General features: G+C 39.3%; 1 protein-coding gene across 1 annotated transcript in view; it reads right to left on the bottom strand.

Moving 5' to 3' along the window:
* The window catches only part of ATP13A4 (ATPase 13A4), a 157,967-nt gene that overhangs the window by 26,836 nt on the left and 105,422 nt on the right, over positions 1-25,709 (bottom strand). The window contains exons 17-25 of the mRNA XM_023214899.2: positions 23,741-23,852; positions 17,415-17,539; positions 11,572-11,735; positions 10,676-10,798; positions 9,802-9,881; positions 8,260-8,302; positions 7,766-7,875; positions 5,570-5,666; positions 3,787-3,859 (exon numbers count right to left, since the gene is read on the bottom strand). Coding sequence (XP_023070667.1) covers positions 3,787-3,859; positions 5,570-5,666; positions 7,766-7,875; positions 8,260-8,302; positions 9,802-9,881; positions 10,676-10,798; positions 11,572-11,735; positions 17,415-17,539; positions 23,741-23,852 — 927 coding nt within the window. The remainder of the gene's footprint in view (positions 1-3,786; positions 3,860-5,569; positions 5,667-7,765; positions 7,876-8,259; positions 8,303-9,801; positions 9,882-10,675; positions 10,799-11,571; positions 11,736-17,414; positions 17,540-23,740; positions 23,853-25,709) is intronic.

Consider the following 25,709-nt stretch of genomic DNA (forward strand, 5'->3'; position numbering starts at 1 on the left):
AACACCAAAAGCAATCACAACAAAAGCCAAAATTGACAAATGAGATCTAATTAAACTAAAGAGCTTCTGCACAGCAAAATAAACTACCATCAGAGTGAACAGGCAACCTACAGAATGGGAGAAAATATTTGCAATCTACTCATCTGACAAAGGGCTAATATCCAGAATCTATAAATAATTCAAACAAATTTACGAGAAAAAAAAAAAACAACCCCATCAAAAAGTGGGCAAAGGATATGAACAGACACTTCTCAAAAGCAGACATTTATGCAGCCAACAGACACATGGAAAACTGCTCATCATCACTGGCCATCAGAGAAATGCAAATCAAAATGACAATGAGATACCATCTCACACCAATTAGAATGGCGATCATTAAAAAGTCAGGAAACAACAGGTGCCGGAGAGGATGTGGAGAAATAGGAACACTTTTACACTGTTGGTGGGACTGTAAACAAGTTCAATCATTGTGGAAGACAGTGTGACGATTCCTCAAGGACCTAGAACTAGAAATACCATTTGACCCAGACATCCCATTAGTGGGCATATACCCAAAGGATTATAAATCATGCTTTGTGCCTGTTGTGGGGTGGAGGGAGGGGTATATACCCAAAGGATTATAAATCATGCTTTGGGCCTGTCGTGGGGTGGAGGGAGGGGGAGGGATAGCATTAGGAGACATATCTAATGTATAGCACACCAACATGGCACATGTATACATATGTAATACACCTGCACGCTGTGCACATGTACCCTAGAACTTAAAGTATAATACAAAAAAAAGTGTCATATCTGTAGCCATTACATTGTGAATATTTTTTAAACTGAGGAAATATTCTTCCAGCATTCAAGAACTAATATGATTCAACAGGTAAGTTTCCCACATCACTGATGAATGGTTGAAGTTTTGACATAAGTCTTTGTTCTTTTGTTTTTGTCTTACTAGTCCAACTAAAGGAAAATCTCAACCAACATTCATGTTGGAACTAATTCAGTCATCAATTGTAACTATAGATTGATTATTGACACAAGTGTTTGGCAAAACTCAATGAAAGCATTTTGTGACAATCAATTGGCTAAATGAAATTTGCTATAAAGAGTATTGTATACTTGGCTGAGTGCAGTGGCTCACACCTGTAATCTCAGCACTTTGGCAAGTGGATCACTTGAGGTTGGGAGTTAGAGACCAGCCTGCCCAAAAAGGTGAAACCCCGTCTCCACTAAAAATACAAAAAGCAGCCAGGCATGGTGGCATGCACCTGTAATTCCATGTACTTGGGAGGCTGCGGCATGAGAAGCACTTGAACCTGGGAACCAGATATTGCAGTGGGCCAAGATCATGCCACTGCACTCCAGCCTTGGTGATGGAGTGAGACTCTGTCTCAAAAAAAAAAGTATTGTATATTTTATTATTATTTGCAAATTGCTCACTACACATTTCTTTTCAGTAAAGTTACCTGTTTCCGTGTGTGTGTGTGGATGTATGTTTTCTATATATAAATATGTTTCCAAATATATAGGGGTGTGTGTGCATATATATATTTATATATAATATATATTTTTATATATTGTATATATTTATATATACACACATATATATGTTTCCCATTTATATATATATTTCCATTATATATATGGAAATAAGTAAATATATATTATATGTATATTCAAACTTTTTGGAGAGCAACTTGTTAAACATTTGCAAGTGTACCACTGCCTCCCACTGAACAACTGCATAAGGCCAAAATTCAAATTCATGCCCCTGGATGTTAGAATCTGGCTAATGGAAATGGAATGGTAATAGAATTAGGGATGAGAATGGAGAAAGTGGGTATACACAACTGTTCGGGAAGTTTAAAAATACAGGAGGCAGTCGCTAGCGGTAGATTCAAGGTTGGGAGTTCGAGACCAGCCTGTCCAACATGGCGAAACCCCATCTCTACTAAAAATACAAAAATTAGCCAGGCGTGGTGGTGTGCACCTGTAATTCCATGTACTCGGGAGGCTGAGACATGAGAATCACTGGAACCTGGGAGCCAGATGTTGCAGTGGGCTGAGATCAAAGAAGAATTTTTAAAAGAAAGAAGATAAGAGAATGTATTATATGCCATCATTGGGAATGATCTAGTAAACAAGAGAAAGGTTGATAATAATGGAGAAATAGATTATTAAAGGAATAAAATCCTTGAGAAGGTTGGAGGAAACAGGAGTAAAAGCATCAGTGGAACTACTACAAACCTATTAGAATGGTCAAAATCCAGAGTACTAACAAAACTAAATGCTGGTGAGTATGTGAAGCAACAAGGGCTCGAAATCATTGGTAGTGGAAATGCAAACTAGTATAGCTGTTTGGAAAGACAGTTTAGCAGTTTCTTACAAAACAAAACTTATTCTTACTACATAATCCTTTACCCAGTGGAAAAGAAAACTTATTTACACTGAAAAATCTGCACATGGATGTTTATAGCAGCTTTATTTACAGTTGCCCAAACTAGGAAGCAACTAAGATACCCTTCAGTAGGCAAATAAATAAATAAACTGTGGTACATCCAGACAATGGAGTATTGTTTAGCACTAAAAACGAATGAACTATCAAACTAGGAGAAGACATAGTGGAACCTTAAATGCATGTTACTAAGTGAAGAAAAGCCCGTCTGAAAAGCCTATATATGATTCCAACTACATAACATTCTAGAAAAGCCAAAACTACTGAGACAGTAAAAGATCACAGTGGTTGCCAAGAGCTTTGGAGAAGATGGGAAGATGACTAGGCAGAGCAAAGAGGATTTTTAGGGCAGTGAAAATACTCTGTGTGATAATATAATGATGGATATATGTCATTGTACATATGTTCAAACCCATAAAATGTGCAAGACTAGGAATGAACTATAATGTAAGCCATGGACTTTGGATAATAATGATGTTATTATTAATTGTTTCTCACGAAATGCTTTCATTGAGTTTTGCTAAACTCTTGTGTCCGTAATCAACCTATGATTGCAATTGATGACTGAATTAGTTCCAACATGAATGTTGGTTGGGATTTTCCTTTAGCTGAGTTAATAAGACCAAAGCAAAACAACAAAGACATGTCAAAAACTTCAATCATTCATCAATGGAAGTTCATCGGTTACAACAAATATACCACTTTGTGGGGAATGTTGACAGTAGCAGAGGCTATGCGTGTGTCGGGGAAGGAAGTACATGGGAAATCTCTGTACCTTCCTCTCATTTTTGTTGTGAATCTAAGTCAGCCCTAAAAAAGAATAAAGTCATAAATAAAAAAATTTTCCATTGCAGGGAAATTAGGGAGACAATTTGTATATTCATTAGAAGGTGGAAGGTAAGAGAGATAATGGCAAGATTACCTTTAAGCTTCATTCTAAATCCTGAGAGGCTAAGATTTAGATATGAGAAATATAAAAGCCATTTGGCTTCTACAAATTAGGCACATTTTAACTATAACTATATCTAAAAGCATTCTGAAGTTAGTGTTCCTGATTTTCAAGCTGCTTTTTTCATTTTAAGTGTTTAGTGACCATTTATAGAAGTTCCAAATTTTGCAGAAAACAGCAAAATAACGAGCAAGCTTTTCTTTTGCTAATACTTTCTTGCAATACTCAAAAATGAGGATTCTATTTCTTCTCTGTGTATATATTTAGGAATAAGTTACACATCATTGCTGCTGTTGCAGCTGCTGTTCCTCACGGTAGATAAAGTTTTCCAAGGCAGAGGGAGGCCAGCTGAGGGTAGCACCTCTGGTAAGAAAGTTTTAAAATGTCTTACTTGTTACACCAATAAGAGTTGTGATGGCCAGATCCTGGAACAGAAACTGGTAATTTGAAAGGCTGTTTGTCTCCTGAAAATGAAAAGAAAGCAGATCAAAAAAGTTGTGACCTTCGGGATGAAATTAGATACTGATTACATTTATTTTCTCACTGCGACATAGGGTTTTTCAAGTATTTACTGAGGGGCGCTGTGGTCAGGGCCTGGTTGAGTTGGTGGGTGATGGTGTTGGTGGAAGTAATCAAAGCCACACCTGTGACACCCTCTCTATCCAGGGGCCTATCGTCATGTATGTTCAGGGTGGGACTGTTTGTGCATCTGTATCATTTTGTTGAGGAGGACGTCTTCCCCTGCCAGATTCATCTCTGCTCTCTTTTCTACTCGTTAACAGAAAAATCAGGATTTCATCTCACACAATAAAAGAATACGTCCCCAAGTGACAAATGTGTGGTAACCTTACATAAATTTTACTGATGGAAAATAAGAATAAGTAAACCCACTATTTGCATTCTTGAATGTTTTTAGACAGAATGTTAGAAAATCCTAGCAAAGCATCTTAATACTCTTGAGGAAAAAGTGTTCAGGTCTTCCCGATTTTAAGAAACTCACTTTCTTGCTCCTCACCCCTTAGTGGAAAGGAGATAATGTTCAATGTTTAATTCTACCTTTGAGAATAATTTGGGAATTCTAAAATAGAGCCCGATTTCTATAAATAGCCTATCCTTCTCTAGCCCATTTATCAGTGAGTAGGAAAAGATAGAGTTTATCTGAAAGCAATAGGATGAAAACCTTTAACCCAGGAAAAAGAAGGCAGTATATAAAGATGGATCTGGGTATCTGCCACACACATATCCAGATGAAATTTCTTGTATTGCTGTTGGTTAATAGGATAATCTCACATGTTGAGTTCACAGATGACGGGCATGATTTTTCCTCCTCTTATATCTTGTTAAATAACAAAAGTGATCATAAGACCTATGTATTTTTTGTGGTATGATATGCCAGTTTTCACATCCCTGTATTCAGGGAATCAGTGGCACGCTGGCTTATACTAACACTTAAAAATCAATTGCTAAATTTTCAGAGATGTTGTGAGCCGGCTGTTAAACAAAGCCGATACAAAAACTTAAATTATACAAGTGTACCATTAAATAAATTATACTAAAACCAAAGTTAATAAATACTCAAAGCTCAGCACTTTCTAAATATTTTTCTGCATTTGACTGTAATCTGTGCCCTTGAGGTTATTTACAACTCTTGTATCTATATGGGGCAAGCACTATAGATTCATATGCTACTGTACATCTTTCCCCACTTCATGTTCAGTGACAATGGACACACAGCTTGAAACTGGTTTTGGTAGGAGTATTGACATCACTGAAATGGGCAAAAATTAATAATCAGGTCTTTTTTTTTCATGCTAAATGAAGCATTTAGCAGCATCCCAATGCAGAGAACCATTTCTTTATTGAGTGGTAGACCAGGGTAGAGCCACATGGAATTAAGAAGATAAAGACCTTGTCCAATCAGGTAAAAGTAGCAGCAAGAGAAAAAGTAATATATCCAGTTGTGATCCTCAGCTATTACTAGATAAAAGGTTTCTGTATCAGAGAATTGACATCAGCAACCTTTTCCTGTGCAAATCTGTCTATTTCTGATTTACTTAAAAAATTCTTAAGGATATTTTTGGAGGGGCTATTTCTTTGAGAGGCATTGTAAATTGAGAGTGCATTGCTACTTGTTTTAGTTCACACTAACCAAGAGGCTAAGTCCCAAGTCATACCCAGTAGAGCAGCAGAACACCAACATACTGAATCATGCTGTACAGAGCCATGTACTTAAACATGCAAAAGGAGGTAACGAGAGCTGCACGTCCTTCCCTGTGTAAGAAAAGAGATGATAAAGATGTGACAGTAATGAAAAGATACAAGGTCAGTCACTCTGTGCTGTTCAGCAAAGCTCAGGAGAAAAAAAATCAAAAGTCATTCTACAACTGTTTGTCTGAAAACGGACATCCCTGAGCTTGTGGATGCAGGCTGCCAGTAAACTAAACAACCCAATTTTCAAGAAGGCCAATTCCAGGCCAAGGTCCAGGGTCCCTGAACTGGTGACGGAGTCCAGATTTACAGTTGCTCTTGTCCTTTCAGCAGGCAATGTTTTAACTCCTCAACTCAGTGGAGCTAGTGCCAGATCTTCTACCTACTCACTAATGTGATGCAGAAGATCATTTCCCTTGTCTCAGTTTCTTCATCTGTGAACTAATGGATTTAAATAAAATTGCAGAATTCAGGGGTTATTTTCATACAGGAGCTTGGCAAACATTTGATTCAAATTTCATTTTGGCAGTCCCAACTTTTTCTAAAACTGGACCAAAACAATATACACACTCAAATTAGTCATATATCAAATTGAAGTAGGCTGGAAAGGATGAGCATTTTCGTTTGTGTTATCGTCGATTGTGTAAATAGTATACATTTAAAGCATGAAACAGATGACATATGAAATGTCACTTTTAACTTCTATTTCATTTGGGGTAAAATAGAGTTTAAGTTACACTTTTTAAATTTAAATTATACTTTTTTTTTTTTTTTCCAACAGGGTTTTTTGCTCAGTCACCCAAGCTGGAGTGTAGTGGCATGATCTCAGCTCACTGCAACCTCTGACTCCAAGGTTCAAGTGATTCTCCCGCCTCAGCCTCCTGAGTAGCTGGGACCACAGGCATGTGCCACCAGGTCTAACTAAATTTTTTGTATTTTTAGTAGAGACTGGGTTTCACCATGTCGGCCAGGTTGGTCTCAAACTCCTGACCTCAAGTGATACACCCACCTTGGCCTCCCAAAGTGCTGGGATTACAGGTATCAGCCACCACACCCAGCCGAGATCATACTTCTTTAAGTTTAAACTCATGCCCATTATGATGTCCTGGGGTGTTAAAACCTGATCCTCAAACCAGGTTTTTCTCTGTATCAGAGTTTTGCCATGACATTTCCTCTGCCCAGAGGTAGTTTCTCCTTATTGCTTAGAGAGGTTCTCTAAGCAATAAAGAGAGGTTCTCCTAAGAGAGGTTTTCCCGTACCACCCCATCTGAAGCAGCTGCTTCCACCTATATAGCCATCTTATTCCCTTTACCCTTTTTATTTCCTGGACAACACCTATCAAAATCAGTAAGTATCGTCTTTATCTCCCTTAGTTTCTGGCACTAAATGCCTACTCACTAAATATTTGTCAAATGCATGAATAAATAAAAAATTGGGAGGACCTAACCAAATTATTATTTTCATGTGGTGGAAATAGTATATCTGTAGATAAAATCCACTTGAATAAAATTAATTCTAAAATAATGTCTAACCTCATATGGTTGTATGAGCTTGGGCACATCAGTTAAATTTTCTGAACTTCAATTTTTTTATTTGTTAAAATAAAATAGCCATTCCTGCATCTCCAGGCTGTTTTGAAGTGTGAGATGGTAGGCATTATAGCATTTTAAAGCTAGAAACACATGTCAGTTACAATAATCAAGAGCAGCCACCATTCTCACTATCTCTAGCATTCAAATATAATGGAGCAGAAGTACATTTTTGACAGGGTGGCAGGGAGAGCATCAAAGCAAATTTTAGTGAGAGCAGCAAAAGCCAATAAAGATTTTCAAAACGTTATTTTTCAAATAAAGATTGAAAGGAGATAGATACATTTGAAAAATGAGGATGATTGACACTTTCAAAGCCATAACAAGTTCCAGATTCTAATCTTCTAAAAATAACCTAATCAGTGAATTCACTGGAAATGCCACTGCTCTCCCAATGTTACTTTTAACTTCTGGAAAATCCATTTGGAAGTAGGATGCTTGGCTACATTCTTCCACAAAGCACCCTCCCCACCCAGGTACACAACGTTTCTCTGGTCTTTCCCAGGTAGAACAATGTGATTTGTACCAGAAGTCAACAGAGAGAAAACAATGCTTGAGGAGGTGCCTACTTACTTGATGAGGTGAGGTACGCACTCAATGTTTGGAGTTTTGGAAGTGAAAGGTGAGGCCACAGATGCCTCCTGCTCTGATAAAGAGATGCCCACATGAGCCATTTTCAGAGCCTGAAAGCAAAGAATCAGCTTACTTCCCACATAAACTCACATATGTCTCTACTAAAACCTCATAAGAAAAGGCCAGTTAAGCTGGCCACAAAGTGGTTTGTGTGCCCAAACTCTAACCAAGAGACTTAACCCTGCCTGGAACATAAAAGAAAGGGGGTATTAGGATACCTAGCCAAAGAAATTAGAACCCTAGAACCAAATTCTACCCCATGTAGCCTAAACTAACCATTGAATCAACGTGTGACTTTGGTCAAAAGCCTCCCAATGCAACAGTTTATCCATCAAGAGGAATGGAAATGATATATACGCCAGGAGTACTACCTCTAAAGGGCTTGAGTATAATTGAATGTGAGATTATGGCCACACACACTGGCAGCTACTTACCCCACAGTCATTGGCTCCGTCACCACACATACCTACAAAGTAACTAAGAGGGAACCACATTAATTGTAGATGAGATCAAAGCTATCTTGCTAAATTCTCTAATTAAAAAAAACAAAGTAACTATCATTACTCAGGGTTCAAACTCATTAATTAAGGGAAATTTCCTAAGAGTCTAGTTTGACTGAAAAAAGTGTGATTCAGCAGTTTATGCAATGGATTTAGAAATTCAGAACATGATTCCTTTACTGTAAGTGTTTCATGTAGACACTGAACATCACTGCGTAGGGAGAGCTTTCTCAGCTGTCAGACAGAGGTGCCCACAATTCTATGATGTAAGTATGGCATGGCAGAGAGGGCACATGAATGGAAACCAGATCTAGATTTTGACCTGGTTATCTTACCATTTTCACTATTATTATTCTCATAATTATTATTATTTTGCCTATAAAAGGCTATGAGTATTAAATGAGGTGCTGTATGGCAAAGTACTTATAAAGTCTAAAATGATAACAAGTCATAGTTGTTTGTGCTGTTAATACTAGCATGAGAGGAAATCCACCCTGTCAACAGTCACTCAACTCAAGTATGTAATGTCAGGCCTAGAAGTTGAAGAAAGAAAACACATCCCTGTTTCAGAATGGCTTTCTGAGGCTGGGTGAATACTCTCTTGAATCACTGACAAGGATTATGGATAGCCAGCTTTTTAAATTATGAGCATTCTGACAGCATTCATAGAACATGCCATACTTTTCTTCCACACTGCCATATGGAAGTAACTTGTTGAAGCTCTAGGTTTCAGCCATGTTGAGAAGACAGGGCTTTCTGAGCTGAGAAGCTAGCCTGATAACGGAATCAAATGAATAGGAGGGCAGAGTAGAAACGAGTAGGAGTTGGAGTCATGTTGTTGTGACATGGTGACCAAAGTGGAGAAAGGCTCTGGTACTCTGTGGGGTTCTATTAACAGGAAACAAAGGGTCCCGGATGACAGGCACTTCATTTGGACTGCCCATTCTGTCTAGGAATGGAGACCCTTTGTGTTAGGAGAGAAGAATTTTTCTGATTTAGGATGGAAAAATGCTTTGGCACACAAATATTTTAGTCTTTTTAGTGTTACATGAATCTCTGGTCATATGAATGTCCCTATATCATCATTGTGATGAGAGCGTATGCAAATAATGTCTAAATACTCATTGTCCCCCCAGGAGCTGAGCTCAAGCCACCTTTCCATTCTTATTTCTCCCCATACTCTTTCAGGCCCCTTAGGTTCTAGTCCAGTGATTCTCAACATTGAATGCAAAATTGACTTATGCGAAAAAAAAATACAGATTTTTCAAGCCCCGTGTAAACAACTGAATTAGGATCTCTGAATGGTGAGATCCCTTGGTATTGCTATTTTTCCAAAGCTCCTAAGTGATTATCTCATGCAGCCAGACTAAGGACCACTGCCCTTGCCAAACTGAGTGACTCCCTGTACCTCTTCCACTCCCCCTGACTGTTATGCCTCCATGCAGTTCACGCCACCTGCACTGGCAAAGAACCTACTCCAGTTTCTGAAACTCTTCCACCAGACTGGACTTCTGCCCAGGAGACATTCTTGCAAAGATGGTCCCATTGATCAGTATCTGTAAGGAACCCAAAATGGAGATTTTTTTTTTTTTATCAAGTCAGCTGGTTGTACATGAAATAATTAATAATACTCAGAATGTTGACTGCATCATGGCACTTATGATGAAGAAAAAAAAAGTTTCCAATGAACCTTCCTTTGGATTTTAAGACAAACACTGAGGTTTTGGTCACCAGATAAATGATCAGTGAAAAACAAAAATCAGTAAAGATAATTACTTAACAAAAAATATTTTATGAAAATGATGACCTACAGGAATTTACCTCAGCTGTCATGGGGAATGTGGTCCTGAAAAATCTTGAGCTTAATGGAACCTTGAACTGCAAAACAGCAAGAGGTTGAGGGATAACTATGTATCTAAAACTTACCTCCCCCTACTAAAGCTTTAAGTTCAATCCTCTTGAGTACTGAGGTCATCTATCAAAAAATGAATGGCATTCCCTTATTCTTGGTCTGCCTTCCTGTATAATTGCAGGGTTTCCACTATACTTTGAGACCCCTTACCATGGCAATATAGTGATAGCCACCCAAAATCATCTTTATAATTCAAGAAATCACTGATACTTCAATTGTATAGATGGTGGAAAATTGACTAATCAAGTTTATTTATTTCAAACCTAGTAGGAAATGAGACAATAGTATCCTCTGCAAAAATATCTGTCTCTCTTAAGATACAGAGAACTCACTGAGTATATTTTTCCTGTTTCAAGGTTTGAAATAATTTAGGACCATGCTCTGTAAGTGACATCATCAGCATTTTCACAGGGAGACTGTCACCCTCTTAGAACTTACCTTTGGCAGTAGGCTGCTAAAATGTTGACTTATAACATGAAAGGATTTTCCAGTTAGGGCAAAATGGTAACTTCCTTCTCTGCCATTATCGGAGACTTCATCCCTGATGTTAATGTAATTGTCCTACAAAGCAAGACACAGTTATTTTAGACTCTTTCATTTGACAGAGTGGTTAGAACCACAAGCATATCTGAGAGAAGATAATGAAGACAGACCAGGATCTATCTGTAAAAGTCACTCTGATTCCTCAGAGAAGCATTTTCTTTTTGCTGGATCAATCTTTGCACATCACAGACAACTAGTGACTAGGAGCATAACACTTACTCATGTCCTGTTTTCATCGTGATTTGATCTTGGTGAGTCCCAGAGAAGAGCACATTTCACACATTTCAAGTGTAAAATACGAAAGCCCTGCAGCTTAACAAATTTCTCCCTGAAATGAGAACTTACTATTTTTTTTCCTTAGGGAACTAATATTGTTCTACAAGGACACCATGGAGATAGAATACTGACAAAGCTGGAGATAAATGAATGAAACTTTTTTCTGAAAACAGCAGCATCTCTCCCAAAGACTAGATCTCCTTTGAACCCAGTGGGGTGATTGACAAGCAAGGGGAAAGGGAGAAAATAGATCCAGCTTCACTCACTATATTCTTTCTCATACAGGGCCAACCATTTTTTTAAGTTTAAAAGATGGATTATTTCCAACACACAAGAAAGCACTATACCTTCAAGCTCAGTATGAAAAGTATGGAAAAACCAATGTAATTGAGTTCATTCAACAGCATGAATGCTAGACATTTGGAAGCATATGTTGACTCTTGGTCAAAGTTGTTCAGTCACCAACACTGCAAGACATGTTGGTAATGTGGCAGAATGGCTGTGTTCAGGAGTACCTGATTCCCATACGTAATGTGTTTCTTCTCTTCTACTAATGTCCAAGATATAGATGCTGATGAGGACCCATTGGTTTCATTTGCCTCAATGAGAATGACTTTCTGGCTTTCAGAAACCATTCCAGATTTTCTGGCCACTGTTATTGCAGTCTGAAGATTGTCACCTAGAGGAAAGGAGGAGTATCTCAAGATGAGATTGACAAGATTGAATTAATTCATGCAGAGCCTTGAAAATCAGAGCAGGGAGTTCAGTCCTTATTTCAGGTATGAAGAGAAATGATCTCTAATATCTTTTTCAGCCCTGACCTTCTGTGACTCCATGATCCCTTTTCCCGTTCTTACTGCTTTTCATCAGGTTACTTCATGATCTACCAGTGTATTTTTGCCAGACTGGGGGAAAAAATAAAAAAGCAAAATTCAAATCTATTTTCGTCATTTGTTAGCAGCTTTGCAAATGTTTAGGCAAATCCTCTGGTTTAGTAGAGTATCTGGTGGCTCCACTTCCAGGCAAAATGGAGTAAGCCCACTACGATCTCTCTCTCCCACTGATTACAATGGAAAACTCTGAACAAAAACCAAGCAGCAACTCCCCAAGGACTATGAAAAGTAAACAAAAGCAGGCAGATGGTAGAAGGCAGTCAAATGTGCAGAAGCAGCCCACAAGGGGATGAGTTTCTCGACTTTTTTTCTCTTCCCTATTCCATATTTGACTGGCACGTGGGCCTCAGTTAAAAAGCTGTTTGGGCAGCAGAACTCTAAAAGATGCCCAGTGTTTCTGGCCAGAAGAGCCAGGAAAAGGGACTCTTGTAGGCTAAAGGGCATGGGCGGAATCCTGGAAAGGAGAGAGCCAGACATGGGGACTCATTCAGTATGTGAATTACGTAAGTCCCAAGTTCAGTCTAGAGCTGTGCATGTGTGGACCAGGTCCAAAGACAGATAACAAAAATTCCAGGAATTGAACTATGATATAAATCACTCCCCATTTGTGAGAGTAACCTCTGAGTGAGGCAGACCCAAACACCATAGCAAAAGATTTTATATTTAAGCTAAGATTGAAACTGCCACCTACAACAGGAAAGATAGAACTTACGGTTGATTGTTAGCCAGACAAACAAACAAGAAAACCCTCAACATTCTCCAGAAGATTTTAACAGGATTCAAAGTTTCACAACATAATACTCAAAATGTTTGGGATATTCAATATGAAAAATCTGGAAAATCTGGCCAATTCTCAAGAAAAGCCACAACAGTTGCCAATCTATAGATAGTCTAGACGTTGGAAGTGTCAGATAATGGTTTTTAAAGCAGCTATTGTAAGACCCCTTCCTGTGGTAACTGTTAATATTCTTGAAATGAAAGCTAGAAGTTCTCAACAAGAAAATATAAACTGTGGGAAAAAACCAAATGGATATTTTAGAATTTAAAAATATAATACCTGAAATTAAAAAAAAAAATCACTGAATGTACTCAATAGCAGAATAGATCAATGGAAATTATACAACCTGAAGAGCAGAGAGAAAAAAATCATTTTAGTGAACAGACTCAAAGATATCAAAATATTTCATATTCATGTCATTAGAGTCCAAGAAGATGAGGGAAAAAAGTTGAAAAAGAAAAAAAAACTGACAAAATAATAGGAGAAATTTTCCCAAGTATGATAAAAGACCTAAATGTACAGATTCAAGAAGTTCAGTGAATTCCAAACAAGATAAACTTAGTGAGAATCACAACCAGACACATAGTAATCAAACTGCTAAAAAACAAAGATAAACAAAAAAAGCAGTTAGAGAAAACCACATTACATATAAGAAAACAATAATTCAAATTATCACAGATTTCTCATAAAAAATACGCAGGGAAGACAATAGTGGAACATCTTTGAAGTGCTGACTTCATCTTTCACTTTGAAGTGTCAATTCTGACTCCTATAATAGCTGCTGAAAATATCCTTCAGGAATAAAGGAGAAATAAAGACTTTACCAGATGAAGGAAAATGAAGATAATTTGTTGACAGCGGACATGCTCAAAAAATAAACAACAACAACAAAAGCTACAGGGTTCTTTAGGGTGAAATGAAAGGAAATGATACCAGAGGTTAACTTAGAACTTAAGGAATGAAAACATAGAAATGATAATGATCTGGGTAATTATAAAAGTCTAATTTTCTTTACTCATGTTCTTTAACCCTTCACTGTTGAAAGTAAAGACTATCACATTATCTGCTGGGGGTTTTCGACATATGTCATACTTATGACAACAATCACATAAAGAAGAGAAAGCAAGAGACATTCCTGGTTATGAGGCTTCTTGAAAGGAGAGGTATGTACGTTGTGATGCCTAGAGCAACCATTAAAAAATTAATCATATAATATCTGGCTGGCTATCCTTAACATAGCTTCTCCCAGGTTTCTACCAAAATATGCACGAAGATCCTCAAAAGAGCTGAAGTGGTGGGAAGGAGCTGCCTGAGGCTGGAAGGATACAGGGAGCCCTGAGTGCTCACAGGTTTCCTCCATGCTCCACAGCAGGCCGCTGACAGCCTGTCTGCTTTTTGCCCTCCACCACCTGGGAGAGATCTACCACCTGTGAGAGATCTACCACCTGTGAGACATCCACCACCTGGGAGAGATCCACCACCTGGGAGAGATCTACCACCTGGGAGAGATCTACCACCTGTGAGACATCCAGTTCTCGGGATAAACAGCCCAGGCCTCAACTCCAATCATCTGACAGAAAAATCTAACAACCTTTCTAAGAAATCCGAGACACTGGACCGGAAAAGATCAGGAAGAACAATCAGAGCACATGACTAGAGAAGTAACTTATTCTTTTCTGCACTGGCCAAGCACGGTGGCTCACACCTGTAATCTCAGCACGTTGGGAGGCCGAGGCAGGCAGATCACGAGGTCAAGAGATGGAGACCATCCTGACTAACATGGTGAAACCCCGTCTCTACTAAAAATATAAAAATTAGCCAGCATGGCAGTGCATGCCTGTAATCCCAGCTACTTGGGAGACTGAGGCAGGAGAATCCCTTGAACCCAGGAGGCGGAGGTTGCAGTGAGCCAAGAACGCACCACTGCACTCCAGCCCTAGTGACAGGGTGAGACTCCATCTCAAAAATATGTATATAAAAAATAAATAAATAAATAAAGCATTGGCCGGGTGCAGTGGCTCATGCCTATAATCCCAGCACTTTGGGAGGCCAAGGCGGTAGGATCACCTGAGGTCAGGAGTTTGAGACCATCCTGGCCAACATGGTGAAACCCTGTCTCTACTAAAAATACAAAAATTAGCTGGGTGTGGTGATGCACACCTGTAGTCCCAGCTGCTTGGGAGGCTGAGGCAGGAGAATCACTTGAACCCAGGAGGCGCAGGTTGCAGTGAGCCGAGATCATGTCACTGCACTCCAGCCTGGTGACAGAGCGAGACTCCATCTCAAAAAATAAATAAAAATAAAAAATAAATAAGGAGAACACTTAGGAAAACTCAAATCCCACCCCACACATGATTTAAGAACTGAACAATTCAAAACGTGATTTGAAAAAGATAAAGAGCATTGTTGAGACCTGAGATTGTGGTTTGAACAAACTAGGTGCAAAAAAAAAAAAAAAAAAAAAGTCTTAAAGCAAAATTATAAAACTATATAATCTAAAGCAAGGAACAGTGGTGCATGCCTGCAGTCCCAGTTACTGAGGAGGCTTAGGCAGGAGGATTGCTTGAGCCCAGGAGTTCAAGGCTGAAGTGAGCTATGATCCTGCCACTGCACTGTAGCCTGGGCAACAGAGCAACACTCTGTCTCTAAAAAATAAATATATAAATAAATAAGACAACTACAAGAAAAACAGATAGACTGAGAGGATAGATAACAATGGAAATTCCAGAAGTAAAAATGGATGGAGACCAGAGGCAAAAATTAAATAAACAATAGGAAAATTTTTTCTCGCAGGAAGAAAGATTAAAAGGTGCTCTCCATGTTTCTCCCACTCCTATCTCTTCTTAATTCTGGGGAACTCTGGTTCTAATCACTGGTTTCCAGAGATTGATTTGAAAGCCTTGGGTCACAGAAAGAAGCAACAAGAAACTCTCATCAACTCAAGACTTTTTAAGTGAATGAATCATCACAAAATTGGTCCATTCAGAGGACAGAGTTGAGTCCATTAAGTTACTGTCACAAGGGGTTGCGTATTTGGTGATTCAGTTATATAAACCAATGTTCTTGCTATAAATATGATACTTTTCATAATCTGTTTTATCATATGTATAACATTCAAAGTGACAGATATTATGACTTAAAAATAAAGAGGTCAAAAATGGTAAAAAATAAAATAAAATAAAAGTTTTTCTAAAAGTGCTGTCCACGTTCCAGACTAAGTTAATGAAATAAGGGAAACACAAAGGCAAACATTTCTAAATTCCAAAGTTAAAAAGTTTATGTGCAGAAAAGAATAAGTTACTTACGATGGACTCTCACTGCACTTGTCACAAGCAGTATCAGAAGCCAGAAGGCAAAGGAATAGCCTCTACATACAGATCATTAAGAAAAAAGAACAATAATTCAAGAATCTTTTATCTGAGCAAGATGCCATTCACGTGTCAGAGCAATGAAAGATATTCAAGCATGTGTAAGAAATCAAAGAGCACCCCTCCATTCCATCCAAGGGCAATACTTGAGGGAAAACAATTGTAAACAAGCAAGGAAAGAAATAGAGCAGAAATTTCAATATGAGAAAAGAGGAAGTAAAGAGAGAGGGTGGAGAAGGATGAACACTTGTACATAAATCTAAGTTAAGGATAGATTATGAGAATGTGTCATCTAAGTGCTAAATAAAGATTTTTGAAACAGAAGGGTCACAGTGTAAGGGAAATCCTAATCAATAGTAAATGAACTCAGCAACTTCAAAAAGTTAGACTGGGTTGTTAGAAAAGGAGAAAGTAAAAACAGTCCAAGACACTCTTGGATTGTGGGGAGTAGAACAGGGGACAGAGAAGTACAAAAGAGGAAATAAAAGTATTCTAGAGTTTGCAACTATAGAATTGGGTTCAGGGGAAGTGGGAACAGAAAGTGCGTGCTTTGACGGGGAAATAATGTATCTTTGAGACATCAATGATAATAGAGTTAAAAGCATCTGACTGTAAGAGCAGGCAGAAGAAAGGCAACACACTGCAAAAATATGAACATGATTTCATTAGGAAATCATTTATTCACCTCTAGTCTCTTTCCCAATTAAAAAATTATAGCATCAGCATGAAATTTTATTAATAAAGTCACACTTGATTTCATTGAGAAATTTCACACATTTCTCTGGTGTGATTTATTCTCGTTGCTATCTTGTTTGTGTGATCTGGAGTTGGGACTGGGAGCAGAGAGGAGAGCATTTTCTTTAATTTCTAGAATCGTGGATTTTATGATTGATGAGCCTTCAGCATATTTATAGACCCCATCAACTGAGGATGCTTCTTCTTCTAGCATTTGACAATAAAAATCACCTTTGCCTGGCTCATGTCTTCTTGTCATTCAGGTCTTATTTCAAATGTCACTTCTCGGAGAGGCCTCTCTTAACCAGCTCATCTCAAACAGATGGTCAAACACACTTTTCCGCATTATCCTATTTGTGTACCTCAAAACGCTGATACTATTTGACTGGTTGGTTGATTTTCTCTCATTCCACTGACATGGAAACTCTGGGAAAGCAGTAATTGCACCTTTTTGTTGCCCATCTCCAGCACCTGGAATGGTGTCTGGCCCAGAGCAGGTCGTCAACAACATTTATTAAATGAGTGAATCATGTCTATTTCCACATCAAATTCTTACTGTTTTCACCATATACTTTGTTTTATACCTGTGATCATTACAGTCCTTATCTGGGCTGAGATGAGCTCTTCCAAGACAGGTTTTGTCTCTTCCTTCAATCGATTCTCCAAGATCAGCAGCCCCAGAAATATCAGGTCTGATTCGACCATCTCCCTGAAAATACATATATAGATGTATGGAACAGAAATAACACACATTGTAGCTTTTTTTGTCTTTTTTTTTTTTTCTTGAGACAGAGTCTCGCTCTGTCATCCAGGCTGGAGGACAGTGGTTCAAGTGATTCTCCTGCCTCAGCTTCCCAAGTAGCTGGGATTATAGGTGCCCACCACCATGCCCAGCTAATTTTTGTATTTTTAATAGAGACAGGGTTTCACCATGTTGGCCAGGCTGGTCTTGAACTGCTGAATTCAAGGCCTTTGCCTCCCAAAGTGCTGGAATTACAGGCGTGAGCCACTGCACCCAGCCACATTACAGCTTTCTTACAGGAAGTAAAACAAAAAGAAAAAGACCCCTGTCGTAGTGGTTCCATTCACTTATTCAAGCACTGTTAGGTGCTGATTAGGGACCAGGAGTGATCCAGAAAGAGGACAGGAGGGGACACAAAGGCTCTGGAGACATTTACTCTAACTGAATGAAGAGGAAGAGAGTATTTATTAAGCAAAAGCTTTGCTTTAACCTTTGCAGAAAATGAGCTGAAAGCCCGTAAGGGTCTCCTCCATCTGTTGTGGCTAGTCTGATTTTCATTGCCTCACCTGTTACCCACAAAGGGGAGCTTTAGCTCTGGCACAAAGCATGAAAAATAAGGGAGGCGCAAAGAAAAATAAAATAAAATGCCAGTTTCTCCAGCAGCCAAGTCTATAATCAATATTATTTTAGCCCCAGGAGATATGAGGTCATAATCTCAACAAACAGGCCTCTCTATTGAGGTCAAGCTCATCCCTTTCTTTCTCCCCTAGCTGGTAGCAATGATCTTCTGCATCAAGCGTGAATGTTTCTGCAAATAGGTGCAGACTTCAAGGCTCCTATCCACCCCACAAATATTTTCAGGGATATTCTACAGAACTGAGTGCAGGGGAATCCATTTGAGAACAGTTCAAAGATTCTTCCATGATTTATTTATCTTAGACACAGATAGAGAACAAGACACCAGCACTGTCTAACTCTGGCTGAAACACAGACCAAAGCAGCACCCACTCAGACTCTTTGCCTGTCTCAATAGGGGGTCTCACATCAGCTACGGTCATGAACTAGCATTAGTGGTGCTCCCAGGAAACTGCTAAAGCCTCCACGGAGAAACCGGAAGTGACGCAGTCTGAACTACTCACCTCAGAGCAGGCTTGAAAGGATGGCATTTCCCATTTTCTGAACCTGTCATTTAAATCTCTCTATGATCTGGTTCCAAACTATCTTTGCAGCTTCAGCTATCACTAAATTCCTCACCCACCCTCATTTCCAGCCAAGCTGAACTACTAGCCATGGGTTTTCTCTCAACCATCCGTAGACATTTGCTTTAGACTGCTGTAAGGCATGTGTCCTTACTTCATAGAAAAGGTTGTAATTTCCCCATGATCTGCTATTGAAACCCTCCTGATGTTGGGAGCCTCATGCCACGTCCCCCACAAAGGCTTCCTCAGACAGAAATCATTGCTCCCGGCCAGGCGCAGTGGCTCATGCCTGTAATCCCAGCACTTTGGGAGGCCGAGGCGGGTGGATCACCTGAGGTCAGGAGTTCGAGACCAGCCTGACCAACATGGAGAAACCCTGTCTCTACTAAAAATACAAAATGAGCCGGGCATGGTGCCAGGTGCCTGTAATCCCAGCTACTCGGGAGGCTGAGGCAGGAGAATCGCTTGAATCCAGGAAGTGGAGGTTACAGTGAGCCAAGATCATGCCATTGCACTTCAGCCTGGGCAATAAGAACAAAACCCTGTCTCAAAATAATAATAATAATAATAATAATAATAATAATAATAATAATAATAAATTGCTCCCTTGGCATATTACTTATATTTCAGTGTAACTCACATTTTATTTGCCCATGTTTTATTCTTGGCCTTCTGCTTTGTTACACTGTTGCAGCTCCTTGAGAACAATCCCATGTGACTCAGTGTGTTCACCACCAACCCCGTGCAAGTGCTCAGCAAATGTGTGCCTAGTTGAAATGCTCAGAGGCCTGTTGGGACCATTTTTTGCCAGGTAACCTATGGAAATTCCTCATCCAGAAATTCTACTGAGTTCAAGGAACAGCACTGAGGAAAAGTGGAACAGAATATAAAGAGACTGCAGTAGCAGAGACTGTAGCAGCAGAGACTATAGTAGCCTCTCACTCCAGATTTTACATCCAACTGGGAGGTAGAATTTAGACATGGCTCATCTCAGTTGAGTGGAAGGCTGAGAAAAGCATGATAACAGATGTCCAAATCAGAGTCCCATGGAGTCAGAGAGGAGGGTGCAATCATTTCTGGATTGGAGGCTTCCTGTAGAAGATGATATTTAATCTGGTGTTTGGAAGATAACTTGGTTGATGCCTGATTGAGGTCTTACAGGGTAAATGCACGTGGTAGCAATAACTACTTAAACATACCCTTAGAATGACCCTCTATGGCAGATGCACCTAAATGTATGTTTCAAGCTAGGAAATCTGGCCATGGCCAACCCAGAGATTTGTTCCTTGTCTCTTGAGGAACTTCTGAGCCCCCGTCCCGTCTAGTGGAACATATGCCAGGCCATACAGGGAGCTGAGGCCCTGAGATGTGAGTTGGATGAAGGTTGCTGGGTGGAGGTCATTAAGGAGTCAAGTGAGAACGCTATGCAAACTGCATGATGTTTGCAGGCAGAGGTGGTTTTCCTGCATAGCTCACCACCACTGGAGTATGGGAAGGCAGATGCATTGTCCACTGTGTTGCCACTGGACTGTTTCTATATGTAAGGTGGTTCTCCTGTCCAGCCCGCTGTTACTGGACTCTCTTTCCTGTAGGCGAGCCCCTAATAAAACCCCATGTCTCATTTGCTGGCTCCAGGTCTCTTCTTCAACCTCTTGAACCTGGTGCCTTCCCTACTGAAGTCAATGGGGGTTTGGCACAACAGGTCTTCCAATCTTTCTCATGATCCTGGTACGCAGGTCCCAGGTCTTGGTTATTTCTGCAGATGACATGACCTGAGCCTACCACGAAGTGCCAGATTAGGCCAAGAAAATGGCTGCGGGGTCAAACATCTGCCATAGCCTATGGCCTTCCTTGGCACTAGTATTTCTAGCTCCTCTGGCTTATGGCCTTTGCATGGTTCAAGGCACAATAATCAAGAGACTGGAGTTCTAATGTCAGCCCTCTACCACTGCCTTGCTGTGGGAGCATGACTAAATTACTTTCTTTGCCTGGTAATCAGGTTCGTCTTTGCACCTCCAAAGTCTCTGCTAGTTCTAACATTACATGAGTTTTCCTTTCATAAGCATTTGATCTGAATCAAAAAAAAAAAAATCAAAAGGATTAATTCTTTAAGGGGTCTTAAGCTTTGCAACTTGGAATGGCATTCTATCTCTTCCAGCTTCCTGCACAGATATTATGCCTCCTCCTGAAGTATCTAAAAATAATAAAGAATAAGCATAATATATACAAAGCATTGTCACCCCTGTGATTACATTTCATGTTCTTAAAATCCATGTGACTTTTAAAAAAATGACATTGCATAAAGTGGGCCAATAACCTTTGAAGAGATTATGATACCAATGCTGGAAGTACCCTGAGTAACCACACACGCACTCACACACACACACACACACAACAACAGCAAGAATCTTCCATCCTAATCAGGAATTTGCATTAGCTATGTGGCTGGGCATGGTGGCTCACGCCTGTAATCCCAACACTTTGGGAGGCCGAAGTGGGTGGATTACTTGAGGTTGGGAGTTTGAGACCAGCCTGGCCAACATGGTGAAACCCCATCTCTACTAGAAAACAAAAATCAGCTAGCCATGGTAGTGGACACCTGTAATCCCAGCTACTCGGGAGGCTGGGGCAGGAGAACCACCTGAACCCGGGAGGCAGAGGTTGCAGTGAGCCGAGAACATGCCGCTGCACTCCAGTCTAGGCAATAGAGTGAGACTCTGTCTCAAAAAAAAAAAAAAAAAAAAATTAATTTGGCTATGTATATACATGGTAGTGATGTGCTTTAGGACAGGAGAGGCAAATTGATGACCTAAGATCAAATTCTATTAGAGAATTTGTGATTTGTGTTTAGACCATACAAGATTTTTAAAAGTTAGAATTTCAGTACCTTCAACCAGGACATGTACTCTCCCGTGTGCCACAGCCCTCACTATTCCCCATTGCTCATCTGTCTCCACAGTAAGTGCTTTGTTACGTGCATGCGTTTCAAAACCATGAGTTTGCAACTTGTAAATATGCAAATATCGTATCATAACAATCAGAAGCAGCAGCATGGTAGCCAGACTCTTACCACAGCCCTTGGCAACAGCCTCTCAGGAAACTAAGTTCAATTCCCAATTCTGCTCTGTCCCTTCCCTTCCCTGGACCCAAGTTTTCTCTCCTTCAAAATGTGATATCCAATCTCAAAGTTTACTTTTAGCTCCGTCACTTGAATGACCCTGAACTGAGTTGGTCAAATTGCAACAAATATGCAGAGTTGTTGCGGCCAAAGTTTCAGGGGTCACATTAAACTGGCCCCGTGGGGAGAGTGGTCCGTCAAGCCCAGGAAACGAACACAATGAGCCACTTCCCACTCTGGACCTCATTTTACCCATTCACAAAGTGAGAGGGTTGGGTCACAGCAGTCATTCTCAGCAGAGACAGTACTCCCTCTAGAGGACATGGTGGATTTTTTTGTTTGGCATCTGCGCAAGACTCTGAAAAGACCAATGCCCGATGAGTAATTATCCTGCATCCCACGTGCCTTTTGAATATCTTACTGGACACTCATGGACACTGAAAAATTATTGTACTTTCCTAAGTCATTTTGGGCTTATCTTGTATATGTTTTACTGTTATTATACTCTAATATACTGTACTATTATGGCATATATAATATTACTATGTTATATTAAGCAATTACAAAATTGTTTATTAAAATTTCCCTAGCTTTTCCCCCTAGTTTATATGTGTTACATATAAACACAAAGTATTTTTCACACTTATAATATTTTGTTGAATTTTGCAGAAATGTAACTACCTGTACTATGTAAATTGGGAGGAGACTGTACTGTTTTCTTCAGAGTTTTACCAAGACTTGTTAACCACTTCACAGTCATCTCACTGGCAGCAAGACTGAGGTATCTGAGTCTGTAATACATAACACACCTGTATCAGTCTGTATTTGTAGATGTTGCAGCCTCAATTATTCTATACACAGGTACAAGCAACTTATTACTTCATTTTGTGTTAGTGGAGTCAGCTGAGCATTTATTAAACTATCACCTTTGTGAAACATTATATGTTTTGCTTTTATTTTTACTATATAATAGGTCATTATATATTTTTACAAAGAATATGTGCAGATATATGTGAACTTTATTTTAGAATATTAAGAGTTAAAAAATATGGTTACGAGAGTGTTGACTTTGATTAGATTGAAACAAATAGGTTAGACTTTCCAAATGTATAATCTTAAATTTAAAAATGAGCCTGGATTAGCTCCACAACAGCATAAGCAGTGGTGGCTGACATTAAACGTTAGAAATGATATGAAAGGTGAAATAAACATGATACCTGAAAACGGTGGAATTTAAAAAAATAAAATTGAACTTACAATTACTGCAGTTTTTGAGCTGTTAAGCATCTCTATTTTAACCTTAAAATGTAAAATTGAATCTATAGGCTAAAATCTTTCCCTAGTATGGAAATTTTCCTTGTTTTTTTGTAGATGTTACCAGGATTATATCGTCTAAGCTGTATTTATTTGTTTCATTAAGCTGTGTATTTCCTATCAAATATTTTTTCAGGTAAATGTTATGTTTCATAACTCCCAACCAATCCACCAACTATAATTTTTTAAAATGGGGACATGATCACAATTTCAAATTCTGAAATGCTGATTATATTCCTATGTCTGTTTTCACAAGGCTGTAAAAACCACATCATATTATACATCTTCTATGACTATTTCTCACAAAATCCCCCAGTGAGTGCTCACATTCTCTTTGGGATTGAGGCAGGGCAGGGATCACTCTATCTCTACTCACCAGTGTTCAGAGACATGTTATGCACACAAATTCAGCAAGCTATATTGCTCTGTCCACCACCCAGAACCCCCGAGTCCATCCCAGTCTAATGCACTTGCCATTCCAACCTGGCACATCTTTCCATCAAACCTTTCTGCTTTATCAAAATCATCCCCATTTACCTGGTCAAGGCGGTGGTGTGGTGGTCGTTTTCCAGCTTCTTGTAGGCCAGTGCTATGACTCGAAAGCCCTGTGTCGTGTAAATCTGAAGCTCACTAACAAAACTAGTGGGTACTGTTTAGAAAGAAACACAGGGTGAGTACGCAGTATTTACTTAGGCAGTACCCTCAAGGAAATTCTTTACAAACATCCAACTTTTGCCCCAGAAAGCACACCTCTACAAAGATATGTAAACAAGTCAGTGAAAATTCTGAACATAACTACATTGTCAGGGTTGACCTCGTCAGGCGTAGTGAAGCTAAAATGAGAATGAAGCATTTGAAAAAAGAAAACAAAGATAGAAAAAGTGTAGAATTCTTTTTTCTTCAGTTCAACCAACCAACATTTATTGAAAATCTACTATCTGCCAGGCATTGGCTGTGCAGAGATTAAATCACAAGCTCTGCACCCAGAAATAAGACTTCACACCTACAACTATCGGATGTTTGACAAACCTGACAAAAACAAGCATGGGGAAAGGCTTCCCTATTCAATAAATGGTCCTGGAATAACTGGCTAGCCATATGCAGAAGATTGAAACTGGACCCCTTCCTTACACCATATACAAAAATTAACTCAACCTGGATTAAAGACTTTTAAAACCTAAAACTATAAAAGCCTGGAAGACAGCCTAGGCAATACCATTCTGGATATAGGCACGGGCAAAGATTTCATGACAAAGATGCCAAAAACAATTGCAACAAAAGCAAAAGTTGACAAATGGGATCCAATTAAACTAAAGAGCTTTTGCACAGCAAAAGAAACTGTCAACAGAGTAAACAGACAACCTACAGAACAGGAGAAAATTTTTGCAAACTATGTATCCAACAAAGGTCTAATATCCAGCATCTATGAGGAACTTAAAGAAAATTTACAAGACCAAAAAAAACAAAAAAATCCTCATTAAAAAGTGGACAAAAGACATTAACACTTTTCAAAAGAAGACATACGTGAGACCAACAATCATGTGAAAAGAAAAAAGCTCAACATCACTGATCATTAAAGAAACGCAAATCAAAACCACAATGAGATACCATCTCACACCAGTCAGAATGGTGACTATTAAAAAGTCAAAAAACAGCAGATGCTAGTGAGGTTGTGGAGAGAAAGAAGTGCTCATACACTGTTGGTGGGAGTGTACATTAGTTGGACCACTGTGGAAGACAATGCAGTGACACCTCACATTAGTTGGACCACTGTGGAAGACAGTGCAGTGACACCTCAAAGTCCTAAAGACAGAGATACCATTTGGCCCAGCAATCCCATTACTGGGTATATAGCCAAAGGCAGGTAAATCATTCTATTAAGAAAGATGCACACGCATATATATGTTTATTGCAGCACTATTCACAATACCAAAGACATGGAATCAACCTAAATGCCCATCAATGGTAGACTGGATATAGAAAATGTGGTACGTATACATGATGGAATACTACACAGCCATAAAAAAGAATGAGATCATGTCCTTTGCAGGGACGTGGATGGAGCCAGAGGCCATTATCCTTAGCAAGCTACCATAGGAACAGAAAACCAAACTTACATGTGGGAGTTAAATAATGAGAACACATGGGCATATAGGGGGGAATGACACACACTGGGGCCTATTCCGGGGTGGAGGTGGGAAGAGGGAGAGGATCAGGAAAAATAACTAATGGGTACTAGGCTTAATACCTGGACAATGAATTAATCTGTACAAGAAACCCCCATGACTCAAGTTTACCTACGTAACAAACCTGCACATGTACCACTGAACTTAAAATATAGGCTAAAAAAAAGTATGAAATTGAAAAAAACTCACAAGTTCTGCTCTAAGGATTTCTGTCTAATTGAGTTACAGCCAGCAGAGTAACCATGCAATCAAATGAGATCACTGCTATCATCCAGGCCATTGCAGCATGCTGTGGAAAGCGTCTGGTGGTGGATACACCA

This window comes from Piliocolobus tephrosceles, chromosome 2, assembly GCF_002776525.5.
Source record: "Piliocolobus tephrosceles isolate RC106 chromosome 2, ASM277652v3, whole genome shotgun sequence".
Classification (NCBI taxonomy): Eukaryota; Metazoa; Chordata; class Mammalia; order Primates; family Cercopithecidae; genus Piliocolobus; species Piliocolobus tephrosceles.